Below are 24893 nucleotides of genomic sequence, written 5' to 3'. Positions count from 1 at the left end.
CAGGGCAGGAAAACTGACCTCAGAAAGCCACCGCCGGCCACAGCGAGCCCGCGCCACGCAGGGAGGGCGAGGGCGCCGTGAGGCCCTGCTCGTGGCCCGCACGTCACCTGGGTCACCCGGTCAGCGCACCCGGCACGTGTCCGGCCGTCACTCGCAGAGCAGCGCCGGGGCGCGTCCCCCTTTCCGGGTGGAGCCCACGTTCCCGCTGGGCGCAGTTCGGGGGGAGTCAAGAGAGCTGCTGTCCTCCCCAGCCAGGCTGTGGGGACCCCGGCTCGTCGCCCAGGGTCACACCCTCTGTGTCTCCAGATAGACCAGCCCACCTTGGGCATGCCGTCCCGAGAATACTATTTCGACGAAGGCAACAACCACAAGGTGAGTCCGGCCGTCCCCGGCCCCTCAGGCACTTTGCTGGCCCCCCTCCCCGGCAGCTTTAGGGCCCCCCTGTGGCCTGCCCGTGGTCCCCTTGACCCCGCCCCCCACGGCTAGCCTTTGTGAACGCCTGCGGGGCGCTGAGAGCTGCGGACAAGCTAAGCACAGCCTTCGTCCTCACCGTCGAAGGGACCGTCCCTAAACACCACGTGCCACGTATGGGGACAGGCTCAGCTGAGCCGGTGGCCCCGAGGCCCACGCCCTTCACCCCCGTCTCACCGGTGAGGACTGCGGTCCACGCTGCCGGTCTACCGCGTAGGGCCCGTCGAGATCTGAACTCAGGCCACCTGAGCGCGGGGCTCTCGTAACCACTGGGTTCCTGGTCCAGGGAGGAGCGAGGCAAGGAGCAGACAGCGGCGAGCCGGGCCAGAGGGAAGAGCTGGGAGCCGGCTGTGGGAGGTGCAATTGTGAAATAGCCCTCGGCCAGGAAGCAGGATGGTGGGCCTCCTGGCGGAGGCGGGCTGTGAGCCGGGCCATGAAGGACGGTCCAGCCAGGGGCAGAGACGAGTGTGGCTGACAGAAGGAGCCACGGGTGGGCTAGCGGAGCGGAGACAGCCAGGCCAAGGGCGTCGACGGGCCTGACGCCGGAGGTGTGGCCTCTGCGGACCCTGCCTGGGAGAAAAGCCCCTCCCAGGATGAGGCGCAAAGAAGGCAGGTCCAGGAAGGGCATCGACCCTCCGGACCCAGTGCCTGACCCCCTGGCTGAGTCCAGCCTGGCTAAGGGCAGCCCACCCTGGACCCTGGCATCTGACGGCCCTGGCCGGCCCCGGGGCCTTTACGGGGCACCCGCTAGGCGCCCAGCCCTTTGTAGGCAACCACGGAGACAGAACAGGTCTCTCGGTCCCGTGCAAGCCCAGGGACGTGGGGGATGGGGCGGAAGCGTAGCCCCGAGCCGTCGGGGCGTGACCTCAGCGTGTGGCTCCCCACGCAGGTGCAGGTCCGGGGCAGCAGGCCACTCACGCGGAGCCTGCGGCCGCTGCACCGGCTTGTCCGCGAGTGCGAGTGGCGGCTGCGGCCCGGCCCGGGAGGGCGCGGACGGTCTGGAGCGCCCCGTCCCGCCGCCCGCCGGCCGAGGTTGGCCCCCGGAGCATCCCGGGGGCCCGCTTCGTGTCCTACGCCCACCCCCGCCCCCACAGAGAGCTCCATGGGGGCCGCGGGGGCCGAGGCCGCCAGACCGAGTCCTGCCTCCCTCGGCCCAGGTGCGGGAAGCATACCTGCAGTTCATGGTGTCGGTGGCCGCGATGCTGCGGGCGGACATGAACCTCCCCGAGAACGGCTACCTGGTGCGGGAGGACATGGCGCAGGTGCTGGAGCTCGAGACGCAGCTGGCAAACGTGAGGCCGCCGGGCGGGGACGGGGGGGGGGGGGGGGGGGGGGCGGGGTCCCGGCCGCCCCGCCCCCGGTGTGACCCCCCCACCTCCACCACCACCACCCCCCCCCGCCCCCCGGTGCAGGCCACGGCCCCGCAGGAGGAGAGGCATGACGTCACCAGTCTGTACCACAGGATGGGCCTGGAGGAGCTCCAGAACAAGTTTGGCCTGAAGGCAAGTCCCCGCCCCCCGACGGGCCCCGGCCCCGCCCCCCGCCCGGCCCCGCCTCCGCGGGCCAAGCCACAGAAACACGCCACGCGCGCAGAGGTCACCCGGACAGGGACACTCTCGCACTGGGACGGCAGGTGCAGGCGGGCCGTCCAGGCACGCAGGGCCACCCCATCTGTGAGGTGGATACCGCGAGGACCCCGCTTTCCTGAGCAGGAGACAAGCCGGGAGGGGTCGCCGACTCACCAGAGCGACCCTCGCCCCGGGCACTGCGTCCCTGGGGCCTGTTCTGAGCCCCTGCCTGACCCGGCCCCGCCCCGCCAGACCCTCAGGCCCGCCCTCCCTGCTGGCCAGGCCTGACCGCAGGGGGCTGGGGAGGAGCAGCCCAGGCCAGACAGAGGGGAGCCGGGTTTTGCACCCCACCCAACCCCGAACTCAGGTGGCCGGTACCCTGAGGCGCAGACTTGTCTGGGGCCTCCCCTCAGGAGGGACAGAAATGCAGTGGTAGCCAGGCCAGCCTTACAACCGAAGCCCGAGTCGGGGCAGAGGGCAGGGGTGGGACAGACACTACAGTTCCTAACTCCTGACCAGAAAACTCGAGGGTCTGGAGCCAGAGAACAAAGCAGGAGCACTCCGGAGACTCCTGCCCAGGGTTCATGGCACTTGAACCCTCTATGGCCCTGGAGCCTGCCCTCTTCCTTGGCACCTGCTCCCAGTGGTGATCTGCTTCGACCGGCCCCTCAACACAACCCAACAGCTGCCCCCCCACCCCCGCCACAGCGGGCACTGTGGGGGACGAGGCCCCCCTCTGGCTCGGGCTCCAGCAGTGAGCCAAGCGGGCAACCCCCGCCTCGTGTCTACACTGTAGCCCAGGCGGGGAGGCCTGCGTGCAGAGAGCAGGGAGGCGGTGGGACAACGCAGCCAGGAAGGGCTGCACCACGAAGCTGGTGCGGGAGAGAAGTCTCGGAAAGAGGGACCGTCTGGGGTGTGTGGTCCAAACAAAGGGGCAGCCAAGGGCCAGGTCCTGAGGCAGGGGCCGCAGGGTGACCGGAGGTCAGAGGAGGCACCGGCGGTGAAGGGGTGGACGATGCCAGGCCTCCAGGGCACGTGAGAGGGCCTGGGGCACAGACTCGACTCACACTGAGGACCAGGCGGTGAACGCTGGCAGGTGGAGACGCTAGCCGACGTGGCGAGAGGGGTGGTTTCTGATCCACTTGGAAGACAGAGCCAGCAGGTTCTGCAAACGTACTAACAGTGGGAAGAGGCGAGAGAGAAGAGAACGCCCACGGCCTGCAGGTGCCGTGCCGCGGAGATGGCGAAGAAGCTTGGGGGAACGTCCTGGAAGCCAGGCGTTGGGCTGCCTGCCGTAGAATGCGTTTATAACGCTTAGACTTGCCTCCGAGTGTGCACGTCCACACGGCCCGTCCCCAAGGCCCCCACCCCGACTTCTCCCTCCGCAAGGCGGGCCGTCGGACCCAGACAGTTCACTCACCTGCCCTGGGTTGTCTTGTCCTACGTTTTGTAGGTGAGACAACATCTCGCCGTCGCTACGCCCCATCTCACCGGGCCAGCCGTGCTGACGGCCGCACAGTCAAGTTTGAGAACACGGCAGTTTGCGCCCCCGCTGCACTCTTTTTGTTATTGGGGTTTTTTTCTTTTTTACATTTAATTTATTTTTGATAGAGCGAGACAGAGCACAAGTGGGGGAGGGGCAGAGAGAGACGGAGACACAGAATCCGAAGCAGGCTCCGGGCTCCGGGCTGTCAGCACAGAGCCCGATGCGGGTTTCGAACCCACGAGCTGTGAGATCACCACCTGAGCTGAAGTCGGACGCTCAACCGACTGAGCCCCCCGGGCGCCCCAAGCCCTTCGGTTTCTGACACTGACACGAAAGGTCTTACTGTGTGATGTATCTTCGGATTCTTTGTTGCGCCTGCGCAGAGGCTCTGACCTCGGACACGGCGGTTTTATTCCGCGCACACGCTCGTTCTGATACTCTACGTATCTGCAGTTCCTCTCAGGTTTTATGCACGTGAAATCAGGTCCTTTGTGAACGATAAGTTTTATTTCTTCCCTTTCAAACCCTTACTGATTTTCTGTCATTTACTTGTCTTGTTGAGCTGGCAGGGACGCTCAGTCACGATAGTAGATGTCCCGTTTCCTCCCTCAGTTTTGACGTTTGCTGTGGGCGGTTTTGTTTTCGGGGTTGCTGCTGCTGTACGTGGATTCCCCTCACCGGACTGTTGAATTTACCTTCTAGCTCTAGTCCGCTAGGACTTCTTGTCATGAACAGACGGCAAAGTTCATTAAACGCCTTTCTTCCTGCATCCATTGAAATTACGATGTGATCGGGGCGCCTGGGTGGCTTAGTCGGTTAAGCGTCCGACTTCAGCTCAGGTCTCGATCTCATGGTTCGTGGGTTCGGGCCCCGCGTCGAGCTCTGTGCTGACAGGTCAGAGCCTGGATCCTGCTTCGGATTCTGTGTCTCCCTCTCTCTCTGCCCCTCCCCTGACTTCGGCTCAGGTCTTGATCTCACAGTTCGTGGGTTCAAGCCCCATGTCCGGCTCTGGGCTGACAGCTCGGAGCCTGGAGCCTGCTTCGGATTCCCTGTCTCCTTCTCTGTCTGTTCCTCCCCCACTCACGCTCTGTCTCTCTCTCTCTCAAAAATAAACATTAAAAAAAAATTTTTTAATAAAAAAAATTAGGATGTGATTATCCTGCTTTATCTAGTTATCACCATGGGTTACTTGATTCGATTTTCAAATTTTACACACCAAACTTGAATTCTTGAATAAATCAAATTTGGCTGTGATGTATTATCCATATTATGTAGGTGTGGATAAATCCTAATTGCTAATATTTTCCATAGGATTTTTTTTTTGTCTATGATCATAAACGACACTAGCCTGTTACCTTCTTTGCTTGTAATATCCTTGTATGGGGATTCAAGTTTTTCTTGGCCTCATAAATCAGATTGAGAAGACTTTTCTCTTCCTCTCTCCTCTGGAAAGTTGAGCAGGACTGGCAGTATGTCTTCCACAAATGTCAGATAGCATCCACTGGAAAAGGCAGATGGTTCTAGAAATTTCCATGTGGGAATCCTTCAAATGAAAGATCAATTTATTACCTATTAGACTATATTTCTACTATTCTTATATTTATCAGATATATACTCTCTAGATCGTATTGCTAAACTCCTTTCAGGAATTTTTCCATCACGCTCAAGTTTTCAAATACGTTGGCGTGATCTCTTTCCACAGTCTGTAGGCTCTGTGGTGATGTCACCCACCCTCACCCTGACTCTGATCATCTGTGCCTTCCCTCTGATTCCCCAGATATTCTCTGGTGGGGGCTGGGTTTCTTGGATGCCCACGAGCTGTGTCTACCTACCTCTCTGTTCTCTCCCTCTTTCTCCGCACGCCCGCCTTCCCAGGGGTTTAACTGGACGCTCTTCATACAATCTGTGCTGTCCTCTGTCAAAATCAAACTGCTGCCAGATGAGGAAGTCGTGGTGTATGGCATCCCCTACCTCCGGAACCTTGAAGACATCATCGATGTCTACTCAGCCAGGTGAGGCCCCGGGAAGGTCCCCAGAGGCCTCGGCATCTCGGCCTCTGCACCCGCCCTCCACGTCTCCTCATGGGAGAGTACCCCAGGGAGCATCTTCTCTGGGCAGATAAATATTAGTGGCCGATAGAACCTTAGTGAGAGATGCAAACCCTCCCTGGGACTTTTCGGGCATCTAGGAGCAGACAGGCTGTATCTGGAGGTTGTCCCAGAGGCTTTCTCCACCACCCTGCTTGGGGCGAGCGCCTGTTCGTCACAGAAGCCGTTGACCAAGGGCCCACAAGCCCAATCCCCACTCTGGGCAAACTCCACGCGCCTGTCATATGCCCCGCCCTCTGCCTCCTGCCCACAGGACCATGCAGAACTACCTGGCCTGGCGCCTGGTGCTGGACCGAATTAGTAGCCTGAGCCAGCGATTCAAGGATGCGCGAGCTAACTACCGTAAGGTGAGTGGGGCCCCACGCAGGTGGCTCCTACCCCTGGCCTGTCATTTGTTCACTTAGTTCATGGTGCTGGGCACCTGCTCTGGGCCAAACGCCAAGGTCCACGCCGGGGGCAGAGCCATGCAAGAGGCTGACAATGCCTGCCCTCTTGGGACAGTCACCAAACCGGAGAGCCACTCTTTCAAAGCAACAAGTAGGACATGACAGGAAGGTATGGGACAGAGATGGCCTTTCTGTGAGGGTGACACTGGAGACCTCCAGGCAAGAATGACCCAGACACGAAGAGGCTGGGGGCAGATTCCCAAGGCAGGACACCCCCGGGCCACGTGGTGGGAAGGAAGGAGACGGGGTCAGGGAGAGAGGTGGGGGCCCGCAATCGTGGGACTGAGCCAAACGTGGATTCCACGTGCCTTGAAAGCCGCCAGGGTGTTCAGAACGGGAACCACAGCCTAGTGTCCTGCTTGTGTGGTCATTCTGGCTGCTGGGGGTGGGGGTGCGGGCAGGGCAGAGGCAGGGGACCCACTGGGAAGGCCTGTGGTCATGGTGGCTGTTCCAAGGCCTCGATCAGAGGGGGCGTGGGGTCAGAGTGCAGACACACGTTGTCCGGGCGGGGTGACGGGTTGGACCAGGGCCTCAGGAGCAGACGCAAGTGTGGACAACAGACAGTTGAGGTACGAGCAGGGGGCTGAGGGGCAGGGGAGTCAGGCGGACCCCCAGGTTCTTCGCTAGAGAAATGGGACGGACAGAAGCCCTCCAGCGCATCGGGAAAGTTGGGGCAAGTCGGGGCGTCTGCCTTGGTGGGTTGGGTGGAGACACTACCGGCCAAGCGTCTCCACTCTGGCGATGGGAAAACCCACTGGGGGCCAGAGAGCCAGTGGCTGACGGCTGAGCTGGATGTGGCCCCCAGGGCCCCCAGAGTCAACACCAGCCTGTGCTTCGGAGGGGGGCTGGAGTCCAAGAGGTCAGAGTCGGGCTGGCCAGCCAGGCCAGGGCGGCGAGAACAGGGGGCAAGGTGGCACTTGGGGCTGAGCAGGGTCCTACCCCTGTCCCGGGGCAGAGGCCAGACTTCCAGCCCGGGTGGGGAGCCCTCCCCTGAAAAGCGCACACGCCGTCCTGCCCACGCCCACGGCCGGCACTCCCCGGGGAGGTCAGAGTTCATCGGTGCCCCGCTCTGGCCGCTGGGCGCTCGGGCTGAGGACAGGGAGGCAGCAGTGCGTGAATGGGTGCTCTACGCGGCAGGTGCTCTACGGCACGACCGTGGAGGAGGTGCGCTGGCGAGAATGTGTCAGCTACGTCAACAGCAACATGGAGAGCGCCGTGGGCTCCCTCTACGTCAGGGAGGCCTTTCCCAGAGACAGCAAGGATGCGGTGGGTGCCCTGTGCTCAGTCTGTCTGTGGCCCCTCCCCACAGGGACGCTGCCCGTGGTGGGTGGGGGCCCGGGTCACAGCCCCCCTCCCCCACAGGGTGACTCCGGGCTCCCAGTGCCGGGACCCTGCTGGCCCCCCAGCAGCCCATGTGTGCCCAGGGGGTACCGGGGAGCACACGTTTGCCTGGTGCCCCGTCACATGGGGAGGCCAGAGGCCCCACCCCCAACCCTACAGGCCTGTCTGGGAAAGGCCTACGGGCCATACAGGCTGTGAGTCCAGGGGCGGGCAGGCCCTAGGCTCACCCGGGAGAACGCCCGGCAGTCAGGACCCCTGTCCCGGAAGGCGGGGAGCATTCCACACCCCCAGCCCCGACATCACGGCAGGGACGATGCTTTGGACCGGACCCCTGCAGAGACCCCAATGCTGGACACGCAGGACGAGAGCCATGTGTCCTCCCAGGTCAGAGAGCTCATTGACAAGGTGCGGGCGGTGTTCGTGGAGACCCTGGATGAGCTGGGCTGGATGGACGAGGCATCCAAGAAGAAGGCCCAGGAGAAGGTGCGCAGGTGGCTGGAGCCCCACGGTCAGGGCATCCTGCCTGGAGAGGGCAGCCCCAGCACGGGGACACAGGGCGACCGTCGTCACACCCGCTTCAGAGATGAAGACACCGGGTCTGGGTGTGGCTTGCTCAGAGGCGGAACTAGAAGCCAAGTGTGGGAGACCCTCCCGGCACCCTTGCGAACGAGTAGGGATGGCCTCGGAGCAAGCCCCCTCTGGGCCAGGATGTCAAGTGGAAACCGTCCCACTGCACCCGGCCCCCGCCCCATCTGACCCCTGGCTGGCTGTGGGGCTGAGCCGGTCCTCACCTGTCCCCATTAAACCTCCCCATGGCTTGCAAGGGGGGGGGGGGGGGGGGTCGAGTCCCTCAGCCCCTGAGCCACGCGGCAGCGAGTGAGGGGCAGAGCCGGGGTTCCCACGGTGGGGCAGTCACCGACCGGCCCCAATGTCGTCCCTAGGCCATGAGCATCCGGGAGCAGATCGGGTACCCAGACTACATCCTGGAGGAGAGGAACAAGCACCTGGACGAGGAGTATTCCAACGTGCGCCCCACCCCCGGCCAAGGGGGCCCCGAGAACTTCACCTGCCCCCTCACCCCCGACCCGATCCGCCCCTGAACCAGCCCTGTGAACCATAAGCCTTCAATTTCCTGGCAGGTGGTGCCGTCTCGGCCACCTCGCTGGGCGGGCAGCTCTCCAGAGTTCCCCCTGTTACAGATGGGGAAACTGAGGTCGGGAGGGAGAAGGAATGTGCTCAGTGGCACGAAGGCCCAGAGCCAGCACCGGCCCCCCAACCCCACCACCCGCACCCACCGCCCGTCGGCCTCATGCAGGACTGCCCAGCCAGTCCCAAGGCCGGTCCCCAGCCACTGCCGACCCCCTGCCTGCGTACCCGGCAGTGACCACCCCTGTCCCGTAGCTGAACTTCTCGGAGGACCAGTACTTTGAAAATGGTCTTCAGAACCTCAAGGCTGGTGCCCAGCGGAGCCTCAAGAAGCTTCGGGAGAAAGTGGACCAGAACCTGTGAGTGGCGGCACGCGGGAACCAGCGGGCCGGGAAGGGCGGCCGGGGTCTGACCCGGAGCCCCGGGTTCAGGGAGGATTCAGATCTGTGGATTGCCCAGACCCGGCCCTGGCTGCGGGCAATGCTGGTCTCGTGGCACGGCCACTGTGATGGGGGCCCTAAGGGTGGGGGCTCTGGTCTGCCGGGAGGGGACCTGGAGGGAAGGGTCCAGGAGACGGGCTCCAAGTGACCGGCCCGTCTATCACAGCTGGATCATCGGGGCGGCCGTGGTTAATGCATTCTACTCCCCAAACCGAAACCAGATAGGTACGTGCGACCCCTCCGTGACTGAGGCCAGCCCCTCCAGTGCCAGAGAAGAGCCCTCCCCTCCCTCCTGGGGGGGCACCTCCAGCCTCTTCTCGGGAGGAGAGAACCTCTCCCCACCTGTAGGGACTTCACCCCTCTCCCCACCTGCTGGGAAGTTCCTCACCTTTGTCTGAGTGGTAGGGCCGGGTTTAGAGACTGGGGAGCAGACCCCAGTCCCGAGGGCAGCAGAGAATGAGGGGGGGCGGGAGAGCTTGGGTCTGCCGCATGCTGGCCCCGGCCTCTCACCTCCGGGCCCTGTATTCTCTGGTCTGTAACGTGAGGGGCGGAGGGGGGGGGGTCACAGCCCTGCCCCCCCGGGCCGTGTGGCTTGATGCAGGAGCCCCAGGGGTGCCTGCCCAGGGCCTGGCCCGTGGGAGTGTTGTTCACGGACATGTCTCCACCCCCGTCTCCGGGCAGTATTCCCCGCTGGGATCCTGCAGCCCCCTTCTTCAGCAAGGAGCAGCCACAGGCCTTGAACTTCGGGGGCATTGGGATGGTGATCGGGCATGAGATCACTCACGGCTTTGACGACAACGGTAGGGAAGCTGCGTGGGGGGTGGTCAGAGCTACACGGCCTCCTTCCCTCTCCACCGAGCAGCAGTCCCGGGAGGGGACCAGGGGACAGGGGGCCTTGGAGCTGTCCATCCAACCCCTTCACGATTTAGGTGGGGACACTGACACCCAGGCAGAGAGGACTTGCTGGGTTCCCAGGGGAGCTATGGTGGCAGAGAGGTCTTGAATGGCAGGCTCGGCCTCCGTCCCGCACCCTTGCTCTGGGCAGAGACATGGAGAAGAGGGTGTGAGGGCTCACGGGCCAGATCCTGACTCCTAACGGGCCACTCTTCCCTGGGCCCATGAACTGGCGATAGTGACACTACCCCGGGCATTTCCGAAGCTCCAGGTCCTGGCCTGGCGTCACCCCAGGGCAGCCAGCCTCCTCCAGCCCAGAGATGTGCTGACCCGACATCCCCACCTCCCACCCCGGGGTGCGGCCCCTGCCTGCTCTAGTGGCCTGTGACCACGCACGGGGGCCCCAGCTGGCTTTCCCACAGGGCTTGACCATCGGGACCTTCTGAGGGCAGCCTCGTGGCCCCCAGGACCACGTGCTCCCCTTACCTGGGGCTCACAGAATTTGGACATCACGGCGAGGGGCATTAAGCCACGGTGCCCCCAGGCCCCGAAACCCCAGGCTCTGACCTCGGGGGTGGGGTGGTAGGCCACCAGAGCCCCCTCCCGGGCCTCAGCAGCCCGATGACCTTGTGCCAACCCTTCAGGGGCCCGTCCCCTGCCCCCGTGAGCTCCAGATACTGGGGCTTCTGGGAGGACGTGCCGGTGAGGCTGGCACTGGGCAGGCAGGGCCATGAGGGCAGCCGCCTCTGCCCGCCAGGCCGGAACTTCGACCAGAACGGCAACATGCTCGATTGGTGGACCAACTTCTCAGCACAGCACTTCCAGGAGCAGTCGGAGTGCATGGTCCACCAGTACGGGAACTACTCCTGGGACCTGGCCAACCACCAAAACGTGAGCAGGCCATCAGCAGCGCCGCCACGGCCGGGGACCGGCTCCCCAGCCCTGGCCCCCGGGGGGTGCAGGGGAGCCCGGCCGCCCTACCGTCCCGCGTCCTGTGTGCAGGTGAACGGGTTCAGCACCCTCGGGGAAAACATCGCTGACAACGGAGGAGTGCGGCAGGCATATAAGGTGGGTCCGAGCAGGGGCCCCTCAAGGGCGCGGGGGAACAGGTGCCTCGGTGAGGCAGAGACCGTGCCCTGCGCAGGCCGAGGCACCCCTGGAGCCCTTCTCCATCTGTCCCGGAAAGCAGCTGTGCCCTGGGGGAGCCAGCCTGGCTGCGGGTGAATGGGCACCTGGCTGTGCTGCCCACATTTCACCCTGACCTTACCTGAGCCTTCGGACCCCAGGGGAGCCACTGACTCTCCCCCGGTGAGATAGTGGCGCTCACCACGTCCCCACCAGCCGTGGCATCGTCCCTGCACCTGCAGCCTGAGGCACCGGGCCTCGGAGCTCCTTCTAGGTGGGCGCTGCGTGGCAGCCTGAGCAGGGATCCTCCCCCCCCCCACCCCCCCCGCCCCCCAGCCCCCCCACCCCGGCTCCAGGGCCAGGGCCCAGCCGCTGTAGCACGGAGATGATCACCAGGCCGTCAGGGCAGGAGCGCCGTCCCTGGGGTGCTCGAAGGGCCGTCAGGTGCTGAGGCAGGACCGTGGAGCCAGACCTCCATTCTGCCCGGACCCCAGGCCGGTGCTGACCCCAGGAGCAAGGACAGGCCCGGGCCCAGCACCTGTTTGGCGTCTGCAGGCTTACCTAAAGTGGATGGCAGACGGTGGCAAGGACAAGCAGCTGCCAGGACTGGAACTGACCTACGACCAGCTTTTCTTCATCAACTATGCCCAGGTAGGAGCCACAGTCCCCACCCTGCCTGCCGCCTCAGCAGCTGGGCACCGGTTGCCCACCAGGTTTTTGGAAGGCCTCCACTGAGGGGTACTTCCAGGGCCACGCTGAGAGGGCAGGCCGGGCAGAAGCAGACTTGCCAGCCTGGAAGGCTTCCTAGAGGAAAAGGAAGCAGAGGATTGGAGCTGGGGGGCTTCAGGTGTAGCTGGGCCAGTTGGGGAGGGGAGGCTGGCTTCCCTCCCCCACCCAAGAAGGGACAGCCTGGGACAGGACAGGCGGGACTCCCTTGTGCCTCGAAAGAAGTGAGAGCACACGCCCCTGGTCAGCGTGTGCAGTGTCCCTGCCCCCCTAGGCCCACCCCACCCCCGCCTGGACGCCCTCAGGGCCCCCCTGATTCCTGCGTCCCATCCCCCCAGGCCCGCCCCTCCCCCACACACAGCCACGCCCCTCACGCCCCCACAGGTGTGGTGCGGGTCTTACCGGCCTGAGTTCGCCGTACAGTCTATCAAGACCGACGTCCACAGCCCCCTGAAGTACAGGCGAGTAGCCCCCTGCATCCGTGCGCGCCACCCCCATCCCGCCCCCCGCCCCCGCCCCCCAGCGCCCACCCCCCGGGCCCAGGCCAGCTGGCTCAGGCCCCTGGCCGCCCGCAGGGTGCTGGGCTCGCTGCAGAACCTGGCGGCTTTCGCGGACGCCTTCCACTGTGCCCAGGGCACCCGCATGCACCCGCGGGAGCGATGCCGCGTCTGGTAGCCTTCGCCGGCCGCACTGTGGCCACGCCCACCCGCCTCGGGAGGCCAGGCGGCCCTCGCTCGTGCAGCTGGAGCCGCGGGCAAGGCCAAGGCGCACACGCGGCCGGCCCCGCGGGGGGCCTGGAGCGCAGCCGCGGCCCCAGCACCCAGGGCAAGCGGTGACTGCCCGGCGCCCTCCATGCCTGCGGTGAGGGGCACGGTGCCCCAGCCCTGTAGACGCGTTTACCTGTCTGCACTCTCTCCAAACATCCCAGTCAGCTGTCCATGAGCTTCAGACTTGAGCTAAGTAAACGCTTCAAAGAAGCCATCTGCCTTGTCTGTTGGGGGGGTGGGGGGGTGGGAGGGGGGTGGCCGAGCCCCTGTCTGTACGCGCCGCTGACTGTTCGGGGACAGCATCTGGCTGGGCGCTGACTGCTGGTGGCCTTGGGCAAAACAGCAGCCAGACAGGGAAACAGCAGGGCACCCTGCAGAGGGAGGGCCACGCCTGGTGAGCCCCCCAGGGTCTCTGAGCCAGGACGCCCCAAACACTGGCCCTCAGGGACCACCGATTCAGATGGGAGGAGGGGCCACTGACTCAGGAGCTGGCTGAGGTCAAGGAGGTGGGCCGCCGAGGGAACCGGGGAGCCATAGATCAGAATCTACACTTCGGGGTTTATGTAACTAGAGGCCGGTGGCGGGGTTAAACCACAAAGGGACACTGTCACCTGCTCTGATGTTTTAAAGACCCCCGAGAGTAGTACCAAACGGGGCAGGGGGAGAAGGTGGGAGGAAGTTGGGAGGCCAGCTAGGAAGGAGGCCACTGTGGTCATCCTGGCCAAGGCGAGGGGGGCGGGTAGAGGGGTGGTGCTGAGGTCATCTGAACGCACCCAGACCAAAGAGCCCCAGGCACAGTGGGCAGGGGCAGGTTTCCGCTCTGGACACTAGGTTCCAGGTGCCTGTCACATCCCCCCAAGGAATGGTGTGGGGGGTGGTGGCGGAGCTGGATGAACCAGCTGGGCCAGGCCAGCCACCCCAGTCGGGTGCAAATGACAGATCTCATCGGAGAAGGTCCTTCCAGCCGACTAGCCCCCTCCCTAAGCCTCACTGTCCACCGTGCCCAGCAGCTGCGGGGCAACATCTCCCTGGACACCCACCCAGTATGAGCTCTGACCTGACCATATCCTCATCTCCCGCACCCTGCGCGGTCCTCCGACCCCTGACCCTCCTGTGCCAAAGGCCTGAGGCCCTCGGGGAGGCTGCAGGGCCATTTCCTCCCCTCTGGCAGCCCCTCCCAAGGAAGCCTGCAGGCCCACGTCCCCTGCGAGGACGACGGGATCAGAGCCAATGAAGATAAACGCCGCCCAGAAACGAGTTTAATGCTCATTGTCACAGAGGCCCAGGCAGAGTTTGGTGCCCCAGTCCAGAGATTCCAGAAAGATTCTTCACATCCAGCTCCCAGTGTTCAAGGCAGCAGACGCCTCCCAGGCCCACGGAGGCCTTGGTCTTCACCTTGTGCACGCCCCCTCAGCACACTGTGGGCACAGCAGGGTCCCCGTCAGGCCAGCCGCACTCCCCAGAGTCCAAAGCAGCTGGTCCCACCCCCCAGCAGTCTGGGGCCCAAGTGCTAGAAAATCCCCTCTATTCGGGACACAGGAGGTCAGCCACCAGGACCACACTAACACTGGCTGTGGTCACCTTGGGCAAACTGTGACCCTCCCCAGGCTGAGAGGACGGGCAGCCCCCTGCCCCCTGGGGAGAGCCCTGCTGTGCCAGGCCGTCTGGCCACCCTTGCCCCTGGTTCCCCACTGTCCTCAGCCTGTTTCCCCCTGCACAGTGGGGTGACAGTGACATCCTGGGCTGCCACGAGCGCAGAAGTACGTCAACCCTGCGGGTGCAGCCTGGCACCTGGTCGTACCCAGCACTCAACCCAGGGGAGCTGCTGCCCTTAGCAGGCGGCGTGCTCCCCAGGCCCAAGCTCACCTGGGGCGCCTCGCTGGCACAGCCCTCCGCCGGGATGCCCAGGGCCTGCAAGATGCTCTCCCGGGGGACATAGTCTCCCGGAGACTTCTGGACGAAGTGCAGCAACACTCTGTCGCCACCTACAGCGGTGGGGAGGCGGTCAGGATGCCCCTGCGTGCTGGGAGGAGGGAGACACCCCTCGCTGTCCGAGACTCCACCTGGTTACCCTGACAAGGGAGCCGTCCTGGCCGCAGCCCACCCAGCACAGAGAAGACTTGACAAGGTCAGGAAGCCAGAGGAAGGGAGGCAGAGAGGGTCGGGACATGCCACCAAGTTCAGCCAGACCTTCCCAGCCCAGGATGTGACCTCGGCCCCCCATGCAACCAGGCATCGGCCTCTGACACCCCTTTCCCAGCCCACCTTTGGTGACCACCAGGAGCCCTCCACTCTGCAGCAAGTCCCCGGACAGGTTCCCCTGGATGCCAGCAGCTTTGGCCTGGAAGGAGGGAGGCAGGTCCGGGTCAGCCCTACAGGGAAGCCCCACCACCTCAAGTCCCACCCGTCCTTGGCCATCACAAACCTTGAGGGCCACATCGCGCACGGGCTTCCCCAGGGCGGCCGGCAGGATGCTCAGGCTGTTGTACCTATGAAGACACAGCTGGCTAGTCCGGGCCCCGGCTCTTTGGCGAAGACTTGCCCAGCAATTCTATCCCCAGTCTCTACAAGATATACCCACCAGATTCTCACAAGCATCTCACCAGGGACTCGGGGCAGGGCTGGGGGGGGGGGGGGCGCGCATGGGGCAGCCAGCCTGGGGGCCGGTAGGCCTGGGGCCCCGCAGAAGATTTGGGGAGTGTGGGCTGGACCCCCGGCTGGGTGAGCCCAGAGATCTGACTCAGCTGGGCACCACTAGTCAGGCCAGGCAGCCAGCCTACGACACAGGCACCCGAGGTGGCCGGAAAGGGGGTAGATCTTGGGTGAGAGGCCTAACCAACAGCCGTAACGGACACCCAGCACCCAAGAGAGAGTCCTTAGAAGGACCGACCGAGCAGTGGATGCCCCCAGAGCCTCATGCCCAGGAAGAGGGCAGCAGGGGGAAGAGGAATGAGAAGAGGCGGCTGCCCCGCCCGCTCACCGCTTGAAGCCCAGCTCCTTGTAGAAGCGCTTGCTCTCATCCAGGTAGAGCTCTGGAAAGCAGAAGCCACAGGTGTGCACTCACCCCCCCCCCCTGCTCACCTGCCTGCATCCAGCCCCCCGCTCCCCTGGCTTGCCCACCCAGGACGTAGGAGCAGAGGACTGAGTGTCCCCACTGTTAGCGGAGGGGCAGAGGCCCAGAGGTGGCAGGAAAAGGGAGGCACGGGGCTGGCCTAGACTCTGCCACCGGGCCCAGGGCTCTGGGAGGGCATATCCTGAGTGCCAGGGAGAGGGGTCTAGCAGGGTGGGCTCCTGTCCCAGCCGTACTCCTTCAGGCTCCTGGGAAGGCGGGGTCTTGCTGCCACCCAGTAGAGACCCTCGGGGATTCGAGGCCAGCATCACCGCTGGGCCCTGCCTCTGTCCAAGGTGGGAGGGACACCGTGCCTGAGGGACACAGGTAGGGGCAACAGGTGGAGAGCCCCGGAGACATGACTGGAGCTCCAGGAGACAGAAGGGTCAGGCCTGGGCAAAGAGGGGATGGCCACTGCCCAGGGCTTGGGGAAGGGTCTCGAGGTAGCTGGTGGGGCTACAGTGGGAGGAGGGGAGGGGAGCACAAGCACCTCCCGCGAAGTAGCCGCCTTCCAGGAACTCCTGCAGGCCCAGGGCCTCGGGCCCCACGCCCACCAGACGCACGCCGTGCTGGTCCAGTAGCCCCCTGAGGCTGCTGAGGTCCCGGGCGATCCAGCGACACACCGAGCAGCCGAAGCGCCGCAGGCCAGCCACCACGCACGCCTGCTCCAGCCACAGACTCCGCAGCTCCACTGCCTGCGCGGGGCGGGCGAGGGGCGCCGATGGACCACCTCCCACGCGCGTCCGTGCCCCCAGCCCCGCACCGCGCAAGCCCGGACTGCGCCCCCAGCCCCACGACCCGAAGCCCGCCGCGCATGCCACTGCCAGGGCGCCTGGGCTGGTGCCAGGGGCCCACCCACCGCCCTGCGCTCGTCCGGCCTCACCTCCCCGGTCACCGCATGCTTCAGGACACACGCGCCCACGCGGGCAAGGTCCACCGCGCTCATGTCCACTTGCACCGTGTTCTTCGGCTGCGCGCCCGGCTCCCAGCCGGCTTGGCCACGCCCCGCCCGTGCCCCGCCCCCCTGCGGCTTCTCGTCCAGGCCGCGCCCCCAGGTCACCTCTCCTCTGCCGGCCCCTCCCCCAGACGCCCGCTCCTCTGCCGGCCCCGCCCCCAGACGCCCGTTCCTCTGCCGGCCCCGCCCCCAGGCCGCCTCTCCTCTGCCGGCCCCGCCCCTAGGCCGCCTCTCCGCTACCGGCCCCGCCCCCAGGCCGCCTCTCCGCTGCCGGCCCCGCCCCCAGGCCACCTCTTTGCTGCCGCCCACAGCAGCGGCCCGGGCCGCACTTTGTCACTTGTCTTGCATATGCATAAGCCTGTCGGCCAATGGCGTCGCTGCTCTGGCTGCCGGAGAAGCTGGGCGGTTGGGCAGCGGACACGTGGTGCGCCTGCGCACAGCGCTGCCCCACGTCGGGCGGGCTCCGTTTTGCCCCGCCAGGTGCAGAGCCGGAGAGCGGCCGGAGTCCCCTGATCCTAGGTCCCGAGTTTGGGGTCCGGGGCGGGCGGGAAGGCGGGAGCGCGAGCGGGACAGCGGCTGCCTAGTGCCCGGTTTGCAGGTCAGGGTTAAGGTGAGTGCGGTGAGCACTCGAGTCCCGGCTCCGGGGCCCAGGCCTCGTCCTATAGGCAGAGGAGCCCAAGGGCTTAGCATTTACCCTTATTTCAGCTTTAAAATCCACGCGAATGCTTCGCTTTCTCAATTAGATATCTGCGTTGGCTTTAATCATAATGCTGGTAATTTCTTAAAGCAACGTCTTCTTTTAGCCCCCAGACTTTGGGTAAAATAGACCTGAAAGAAGTAAGAGCAGTTTACTACGTGCTTTGCGACTTTGTTTATTGCTCACCGCAGTCTTGTGACACCTGTGATCACCCGGTTTTACCGATAAAGGCCCGAGACATTGGCGTGAGAAATGAAGCCAAGACTTAACCCGGATAATGGGACACGCAGATCTGTCTGGGCCCCGGCCCTCAGCCTCACTCCCCAGGTCCCACAGAGAGCCCCTGGACCAGGCTGGAGACCTCGGAGTCTCCCAGGTTCGGGAGAGTCATTTAAGGCGTTCAATGTGTGGTAGGTGGTGTTAATCATCCTGTAGACTGTTTTGTTTAGTAAGCAATCAGGTAATTGGTAAGAGGCACTGTTACGGCAACAGAAAATAGAGTAATGGTTAGAGCAAATTATAAACCCAGTGTCTGAGTCTTGCGTGCTGCCAGTGAGATGTGCAGATGTCAAGCTTGGAGTGGGAACAGGCAGGAATCAGATGGACTTGTCTGGTTTGTAACCCAAATGCCTCTGGAGGTCCTTGTGAATGGCCCACCGAGCAACGGGCACAAAGATTGTATGTGAGCCTTACGGCAGTTTCTCTGAAGTTTACCTCAAGGTGTCCAGCTTTGGCAAACAACAGACACTTAAAGGCAACCAGGAGTAGAGTTTAACGTCTGCAAAGATGTGTTACTGAAACATAATTTTTCTCTCCCAAATCACCCTTATTTCCAGAGATAGCCAGATCAAGACTAATTTGTTGTTTTTTTTTTTTAATTTTTTTTTTTCAACGTTTATTTATTTTTGGGACAGAGAGAGACAGAGCATGAACGGGGGAGGGGCAGAGAGAGAGGGAGACACAGAATCGGAAACAGGCTCCAGGCTCCGAGCCATCAGCCCAGAGCCCGACGCGGGGCTCGAACTCACGGACCGCGAGATCGTGACCTGGCTGAAGTCGGAGGCTTAACCGACTGCGCCACCCAGGCGCCCCAAGACTAATTTGTTTGCAGAACGAGTCCAGTTTTAGCAAACTTGGCCTAATTATTTACATACGCTCAGCAAGAAGAGCAGATTGATAATATAAATCTTTTAAAATTTGCTGTGCTGGAACTTTTTATAGGAAATCTCAGCTGAACTTCCGGTAACCTCTCGAGGCCGAAGCCAAGCCAAATACTTACTATCAGACAGGCCTGCGATACCTGTAGATTTGGGTAGATTCGCCTTCACGAGGTCCCCAAGATCTCCTGAGGTTCCGGCACCTGCCAGGAGGTGACCTTCTTTACTCACCCGGTGAGGCTGCTGGGAACTCTAAGCGAAGTGTCAGGCCAACATTTCCGTGTTTCGTGAAGTCAGCCTCAATTCCTTCAAGCTGTTTGGTCATATCTGAGTCTATGCATCTCTCTCTGAAATATGACTTTCCAGTTGCATTTGTTTAAGAAGTCCAAGAGGACTTTTATCATAAAGATCCAAGTCTCTTTGAAGACGAAACTCATTTGGTAAATTGCAAAAGACAAAGGCAGTTGACAAGGGAATTCAGTTATTTGTGCAACATAACATTTCACCAGTTAGAATGTTAAGGGATGACCTTATTATCAACACAAATTAAAACGGCAGGAATTTTATACAGTATATTTGAAGTTCTAGCACTTACCCAGGCAATACAACCTAAGATTTATCATTACTTGTTTGACAGCGCTTTCCAAGTAACTTAACGTACCAAATAAACAAGCCCAATTGGCCAAAAAGACTTCATTTACAACTTAAATCTTGGGGAAGTTTGTTAAAAACTTCAGAAAATTATAAAGCACGTGCCTAGATAGGATTACAGATCGTTATAAAACTTAAAACTTTATTTATTTAACCAAAGTGGCAATAAGAGATTCCAAAGGCAAATATGTAGGGTTGGATAGTGGTTAGCCAAACTCAGCTCCTTTAATACTGATGAGTTTTAGTTCTTAAGTAACCAAAGACTCAATAAAGACAGAGCATAAAAACCTTGATTTTCCAGGGAGACAAAAGAGAAAAAAACCCTTGGGGCGCCTGGGTGTCTCAGTCGGCTAAGCGTCCAACTTCAGCTCAGGTCACGATCTCACGGTTCGTGAGTTCAAACCCCGCGTCGGGCTCTGTGCTGACAGCTCGGAGCCCGGAGCCCGTTTCAGATTCTGTGTCTCCCTCTCTCTCTGCCCCTCCCCCGCTCACACTCTGTCTCTCAAAAATAAAAATTAAAACATCTTAATAAATAAAAACAAGAGAGAAAAAAATCCTTTTATTACATTTTTTTAATCAAGAGCAGACCAACAATCCGAGAAAACTTTGTCTTTAAAAAGAGAGAAAAGCAGAATTTTAATCTTATACCGGTGTACTTTTATTTTTGTAATATTTATTTATTTTGAGAGAGAGAGGGAGAGAGCTCAAGTGCGGGAGGGGCAGAGAGAGAGGGAGAGAAAGAAGCCCAAGCAGGCTCCACAGGCTGTCAGCACAGAGCCCGACCACGTGGGGCTCAATCCCCGAGCTGTGAGATCATGGCCTGAGCGGAAATCAAGAGTTGGGCACTTATGGGGCGCCTGGGTGGCGCAGTCGGTTAAGCGTCCGACTTCAGCCAGGTCACGATCTCGCGGTCCGGGAGTTCGAGCCCCGCGTCAGGCTCTGGGCTGATGGCTCAGAGCCTGGAGCCTGTTTCCGATTCTGTGTCTCCCTCTCTCTCTGCCCCTCCCCCGTTCATGCTCTGTCTCTCTCTGTTCCAAAAATAAATAAACGTTGAAAAAAAAAAATTAAAAAAAAAAAAAAGAGTTGGGCGCTTAACCGAGTGAGCCACCCCGGCGCCCCCTACCAGTATCCTTTTAAAATATATTTAGGGGCAGAATGAACCGTCATTTCAAGGAATCGCTTCGCCAACAATTTGCGACAGAGAACACGAGCTTATTTGACCTTCGGTAAACCGAGGTAGAAAAATTTTCATATTTATGTTGATGACTCTAAAGACATGTCTGTCATAATTGAGCCAACAAATTAGTGTAAATGCCAAATGCGTTCCACCTGCGTGTCCCCCGCTGTCGATTTTTCCCTGGGGCTCCCGTAAAGGGGGTGCCCTTCGCTCCTGGACACTGAGGAGGAGGGGCCGGTGGCCCCCGAGGCACCCAGAATTGTACAGGAGCCGGCTATGCAGGCCGCACCCAAGGCGTGCACAGACAGGAGGAGGGGGAGGGGAAGGGGGAAGAGGTGGGGTGCGGGAATGCTGGAAGCTGAAGAAAGCCCAGAGGACAGAGAAAGAGGCCTCCCGGTCCCCAAGCCTGTCAGCTCGGACACATGAGCGGATGCAGATTATTTTTTCGTCCACGAGCAAGTGGAAATGGGCAGTCGTGCCGGGCCTGAGAAGACGGGGGGCTTCCCTGAAACAAAAGGAGTTTCAGCCGCTGCTTGGGAATTTTCCATAAAGTCCCTGTCCCTGGATAGACTAACCAGAGCCAATTGGCTCCAGTTATCACACTCAATAACCCCGGGAATGAAGGAGGGAGAGGCCCCCACACACAGCTAGAATAACCTGAGTCTGTCAGGAGGAACAGTGAGAGTATCAGAGTCCCTTTCGTTAGGGATGGCCTGTGCTTCCTCCAGCAACCTGGGTTTTTCCAGACGAGGCCTGTTTAGACACCCATCTGGTAGATCAGGAGGGAGTTCATCAGCCCGGTTAGTGGCCAAACACATTCTGCAAGAGGCCCTTCGATCAGGGTCGTGATTTAGGGCCATGCAGGGCTGGACACAGGGTGCCTCAGACCATTTGCCCCGTTTCCTGCAGAAGAGATCTAACTGACAAGTCGTACTGAAGCTTTAAAAGTCCCGTTAATGGGCTATTTTTTCTTGTCTCCTCAGGAGTACTGAGGCCGTGCAGTTTGACAGAAGACCTTTTTTGAATCTTGCGATCTGAATTGATTCCAGTGGATTAAAAGGCATCCCAAGGGAGAGACCTCGGGGACCAAGGAAGAAGCCTAGAGGTTCATTACCAAGAATCCCCCCTGGCCCGACTCCCGGGTGACGTCTCGTGCGGAATATGTTACAGGTTCCCGGTGTCAGAGCGACTGGAGGGGTCCCTCAAACAAAATCACTGTGATCACCGGGCAGCTGAAAAGGCCCCCCTTTCCCCGACGCATGCTAGACTGCAAAGTGGGTGTCTGCACGTGGACCAAAACACTGCGCTGCGCCTTGCCATGAAGGCCGTGCCATTTTTCGCCCGTGGCAAACACCAGAAGAGCTTTTTTTTTTTAAATTTTTTTTTAACGTTTTATTTATTTTTGAGACAGGGAGAGACAGAGCATGAACAGGGGAGGGTCAGAGAGAGGGAGACACAGAATCCGAAACAGGCTCCAGGCTCCGAGCTGTCAGCACAGAGCCCGACGCGGGGCTCGAACTCACGGACTGCGAGATCCTGACCTGAGCCGAAGTCGGCCGCTTAACCGACTGAGCCACCCAGGTGCCCCCAGAAGAGCTTTATAAGGGGAAATTATCCAATTTTGTAATTTTAGTAGTCAGCAGGGGACACTGATGAAAAAATAGTAAAGAGCGAAATCCATCACAGTGTAAGCAACATTCCAGCATATGTAGACTTTTACAGCTAACTTCTCCAGGAAGCCATCCCCAGTGGGGCTTTGATTCAATCGAGTGCTGGTTTCGGCCCACCCTGAGCCTAAGTCTTGCAGCCAGAAGCGGCTAGACCAGGGATGTGGAGGGGATCACATTAGACCAATGAGGAGGAAACTTCACGTGAGAGTCTTTAAGATTAGCAGCCGTCCCGGGGACGTAGGTGGCTGTCCTAACTCCCAAAAGACAACTCTATATAAGAATAGGAATAAAGAGGGGCACCTGGGTGGGTCAGTGGGTTAAGCGTCTGACCCTTGGTTTTGGCCAAGGTCATGATCTCACAGTTTGTGAGTTTGAACCCCGATTTCTCTCTCCCTCTCTACCCCTCCTGTCTCTCTCTTGCTCTTTCTCTTTCTCTCTCACAAGATAAACATTAAAAATTAAAAAAAAAAAAAGAATAGGAATAAAGAGAGGGCATCGAGTTTCTGGGTCTCATTACCATTCCGGCCAGGGGACTAACTTCCAGCTTCCTCCTCCCTGTAGAGCAGCCATTGGCTAGAGGATTGCAGCCTGAGCAATTGACATGAAAGTGTCCCAATAAGAAGGAGTGAATGACTACATACTTTTTAATTACTGAGGGTTATGGACAGTGCAGTCTCTAAGGAATTTGGAAGCAAGGCTTTCAGGACCTTGAGGGGCTAGCTGCTGTTAAGATAAGGTTACTTTTAGCCTGTAATAAGACATAAACATTAAGGCACTAATGCAGCCATGAATTCCTCGAGGAAGGTCACCTTTGGCATGTTTCAGGTGTCTGTCAGTGGGCAGCAAGCTGTAAGGAGATTTTAATTTAAGCCACATTTCTCTTGCCTTTGTTTCCCTCATCAGCATAGGGTTAGTTTTTCTTGGTAGTTGTCTTATTCATTTAAAATATAATTGTTTTTCATTATTTGAGTTTCAATTCTGTTTTACAGGTTTGCATCGGACCCTTGTTGATTAGATCCTTTGTTAGCCTTAAAAAATTACACTGCCAGTTACTTTACCAGCAAAAAAAAAAAAAAAAAAAAAAAAAGGTTTTATTTGGGAATAGCAGAGAATTGCAATCCAGGATGCAATTGCAGACAGCAACGCAGAGGAAAGCCCCGCCCAGAGGGAGCTGGGATAGGCTGTTAACTTCACTGGAATAAGACAGAGCTTGAAGTGTAGTGGCTTCTCATTGGCTGGCCTGTGACAGTCTCTCATTGGCTGAGCTGTGAGAGGCTCTCATTGGTTAGCTTGTGACTGTTTCTCATTGGCTGGGCTGCTAGCCTATGACTGTTTCTCATTGGCTGGGCTGTGACTGTTTCTCACTGGCTGAGCTGTGAGAGGCTCTCATCGGCTGGACTGTTGCTGGGTAGTAGGAAGCTTTCCTTCCTCCCACTGAGGCAGTGAAGAGTAGCATCCTCCTGCAAGGCCGGCCTTCTCCTGCGGGGTGCTGCCCGGGTCAAGGAGAGTTCTAGGATGTGACCACCAGGGCACTTGTCCACTGTCCGCCACACCTGGACCTGGAGTTCCGAAAGATGCGTGAAGACTGCCTGCGTGCCTGGTAAGACCTCCTGATCAGGGTCCGGGATGCCCACCGAGACCCGGACTGCTCTCCTGCCTCCTGGCCCCTGGGCAGGGGGAGCCCCATGGGTCACAGTGCCGGGTTCGGCAAGAAGCCCCCTCCCCTGGGCACCAGGACCCCTGCCCTCAGAACCCAGAGCTGCCTGATGAGAGCACACCGACCGGGGACATGGGGTTCAGTGTCCCTCCCCCACCCCCAGCGCTGGAAACCAGCCCACATGGGGCTCCTTGTGCCCTGGAGGGAAGCATGGGGCCGGTGAAGAGCTACCCAGGAAGTGAGCCAAGGGTGGGGTGAGCCGTAGGGGAGGCTGCTGACCTAGGGGCCCTGAGGTCCATGGAAGAGAGCCGTCAGGGGAAGGGAAGGGCTCGGGACCCCGCCAGGGACTGAGAGAGCAGGGGGGCATGGACCCTGGTTCCCCAAGGTTGAGGTGCAGCTCCAACATCAGGGCTCCTTCAAGGCGATGCCTGCCTGTCCCCACCCCCCACCCCCAGTTCACCTGCAGAGAAAGGGCCCACCAGGCCAGCAAGGCCCCAGCCTCCTGCTGGCCAGAGGGAAGGGAGCTGGTAGCAGAAGACAGCTCCTCCCGATGGCCGCAGGGCTGCTGGCCTGAGTGGCCCTGCTCCGCTCCCTCGAGACGCTGGGCGGAGGCAGGAGCCGAGGGGATAGAGGCGGAGGCAGAGACAGACGCAGGGGTGAAGTGGTCACGGGGGTGGGGTTTGCAGAGGGGGAGCAGGCTCAGGCCTTCGGTGAGCAGCCACTGAGGGCTCAGGGCCGTGTGCGCTGCAGAAGGGAGGGACGGGGAGGGGCTTGCGAGGGCTGGGAGGTGGGCCCGGCAGCCAGGACCTGGTGATGCTGTGTGTTGAGTCCCTCTGAGCAGGGACCAGCCTGTCCTAACCTGTCCCATGGCTTCCCTCTGGAAACCTCTAACTCGTTCAACCCCCAGACTGGCAAAGGGGGGGGCCGCTCTCAGCACAAAATAAACACAGCAGTTAAAGAGCCCGTGAATGCCTGTATCCCCCTGTATTTCTGAGCTCCTGTCTGAGGCTCTGGGCTGGTCTCTGGGATCCTATGGGCATCTTCTTCATGGCAGTGTTTCTAAAAAAAAAAGGGGGGGGGCGCCTGGGTGGCTCAGTCAGTTGAGCGACCGACTTCAGCTCAGGTCATGATCTCACGGTTTGTGAGTTCGAGCCTTAAGTCGGGCTCTGTGCTGACAGCTCGGAGCCTGGAGCCTGCTTCGGATTCTGTGTCTCCCTCTCTCTCTGCCCCTCCCCCGCTCATGCTCTGTCTCTGTCTCAGAAATAAATAAACATAAAAAAAAAAAAAAGGTGCCTAACAGAA

The 24893-nt window shown here is 60.5% G+C and overlaps 2 protein-coding genes and 1 long non-coding RNA gene across 4 annotated transcripts in view; 2 read left to right on the top strand and 1 right to left on the bottom strand.

Annotated features, from left to right (window-relative positions):
* Positions 1 to 12728, top strand: part of MMEL1 (membrane metalloendopeptidase like 1) — a 34375-nt gene extending 21647 nt beyond the window's left edge. The window contains 17 exon segments of the mRNA XM_043573596.1: positions 307 to 372; positions 1629 to 1763; positions 1884 to 1973; positions 5401 to 5537; positions 5887 to 5980; positions 7217 to 7345; positions 7805 to 7903; positions 8362 to 8445; positions 8822 to 8925; positions 9173 to 9231; positions 9688 to 9714; positions 9717 to 9806; positions 10658 to 10791; positions 10903 to 10968; positions 11581 to 11676; positions 12136 to 12212; positions 12327 to 12728. Coding sequence (XP_043429531.1) covers positions 307 to 372; positions 1629 to 1763; positions 1884 to 1973; positions 5401 to 5537; positions 5887 to 5980; positions 7217 to 7345; positions 7805 to 7903; positions 8362 to 8445; positions 8822 to 8925; positions 9173 to 9231; positions 9688 to 9714; positions 9717 to 9806; positions 10658 to 10791; positions 10903 to 10968; positions 11581 to 11676; positions 12136 to 12212; positions 12327 to 12426 — 1587 coding nt within the window. The 3' untranslated portion in view covers positions 12427 to 12728.
* A 1036-nt stretch (positions 12729 to 13764) lies between these two features.
* Positions 13765 to 16631, bottom strand: PRXL2B (peroxiredoxin like 2B). Of its 2 annotated transcripts, XM_043573594.1 has the most exons (7): positions 16511 to 16631; positions 16118 to 16322; positions 15499 to 15550; positions 14944 to 15007; positions 14784 to 14859; positions 14385 to 14503; positions 13765 to 13936 (listed from the first exon to the last, which is right to left on the bottom strand). In XM_043573594.1, exons 1-7 carry the CDS (start codon positions 16571 to 16573, stop codon positions 13910 to 13912), a joined length of 606 nt encoding a protein of 201 aa, XP_043429529.1. In that variant the 5' UTR covers positions 16574 to 16631; the 3' UTR covers positions 13765 to 13909. The 2 variants fall into 2 exon arrangements, with proteins under 2 accessions (XP_043429529.1, XP_043429530.1); XM_043573595.1 differs by lacking the exon at positions 13765 to 13936 and having other exon boundaries at positions 14425 to 14541.
* A 305-nt stretch (positions 16632 to 16936) lies between these two features.
* On the top strand, positions 16937 to 21355 carry LOC122479829. The gene is made up of 2 exons (XR_006296445.1): positions 16937 to 17192; positions 21248 to 21355. It is a non-coding gene; the product is annotated as an uncharacterized LOC122479829 (long non-coding RNA).
* The last annotated feature ends 3538 nt before the right edge of the window (positions 21356 to 24893 follow it).

This window comes from Prionailurus bengalensis, chromosome C1 (assembly GCF_016509475.1).
Source record: "Prionailurus bengalensis isolate Pbe53 chromosome C1, Fcat_Pben_1.1_paternal_pri, whole genome shotgun sequence".
In the NCBI taxonomy this organism is placed as follows: Eukaryota; Metazoa; Chordata; class Mammalia; order Carnivora; family Felidae; genus Prionailurus; species Prionailurus bengalensis.
The sequence above is the reverse complement of the archived record's forward strand: the minus strand, read 5'-3'. Positions and strand labels throughout refer to the sequence as shown.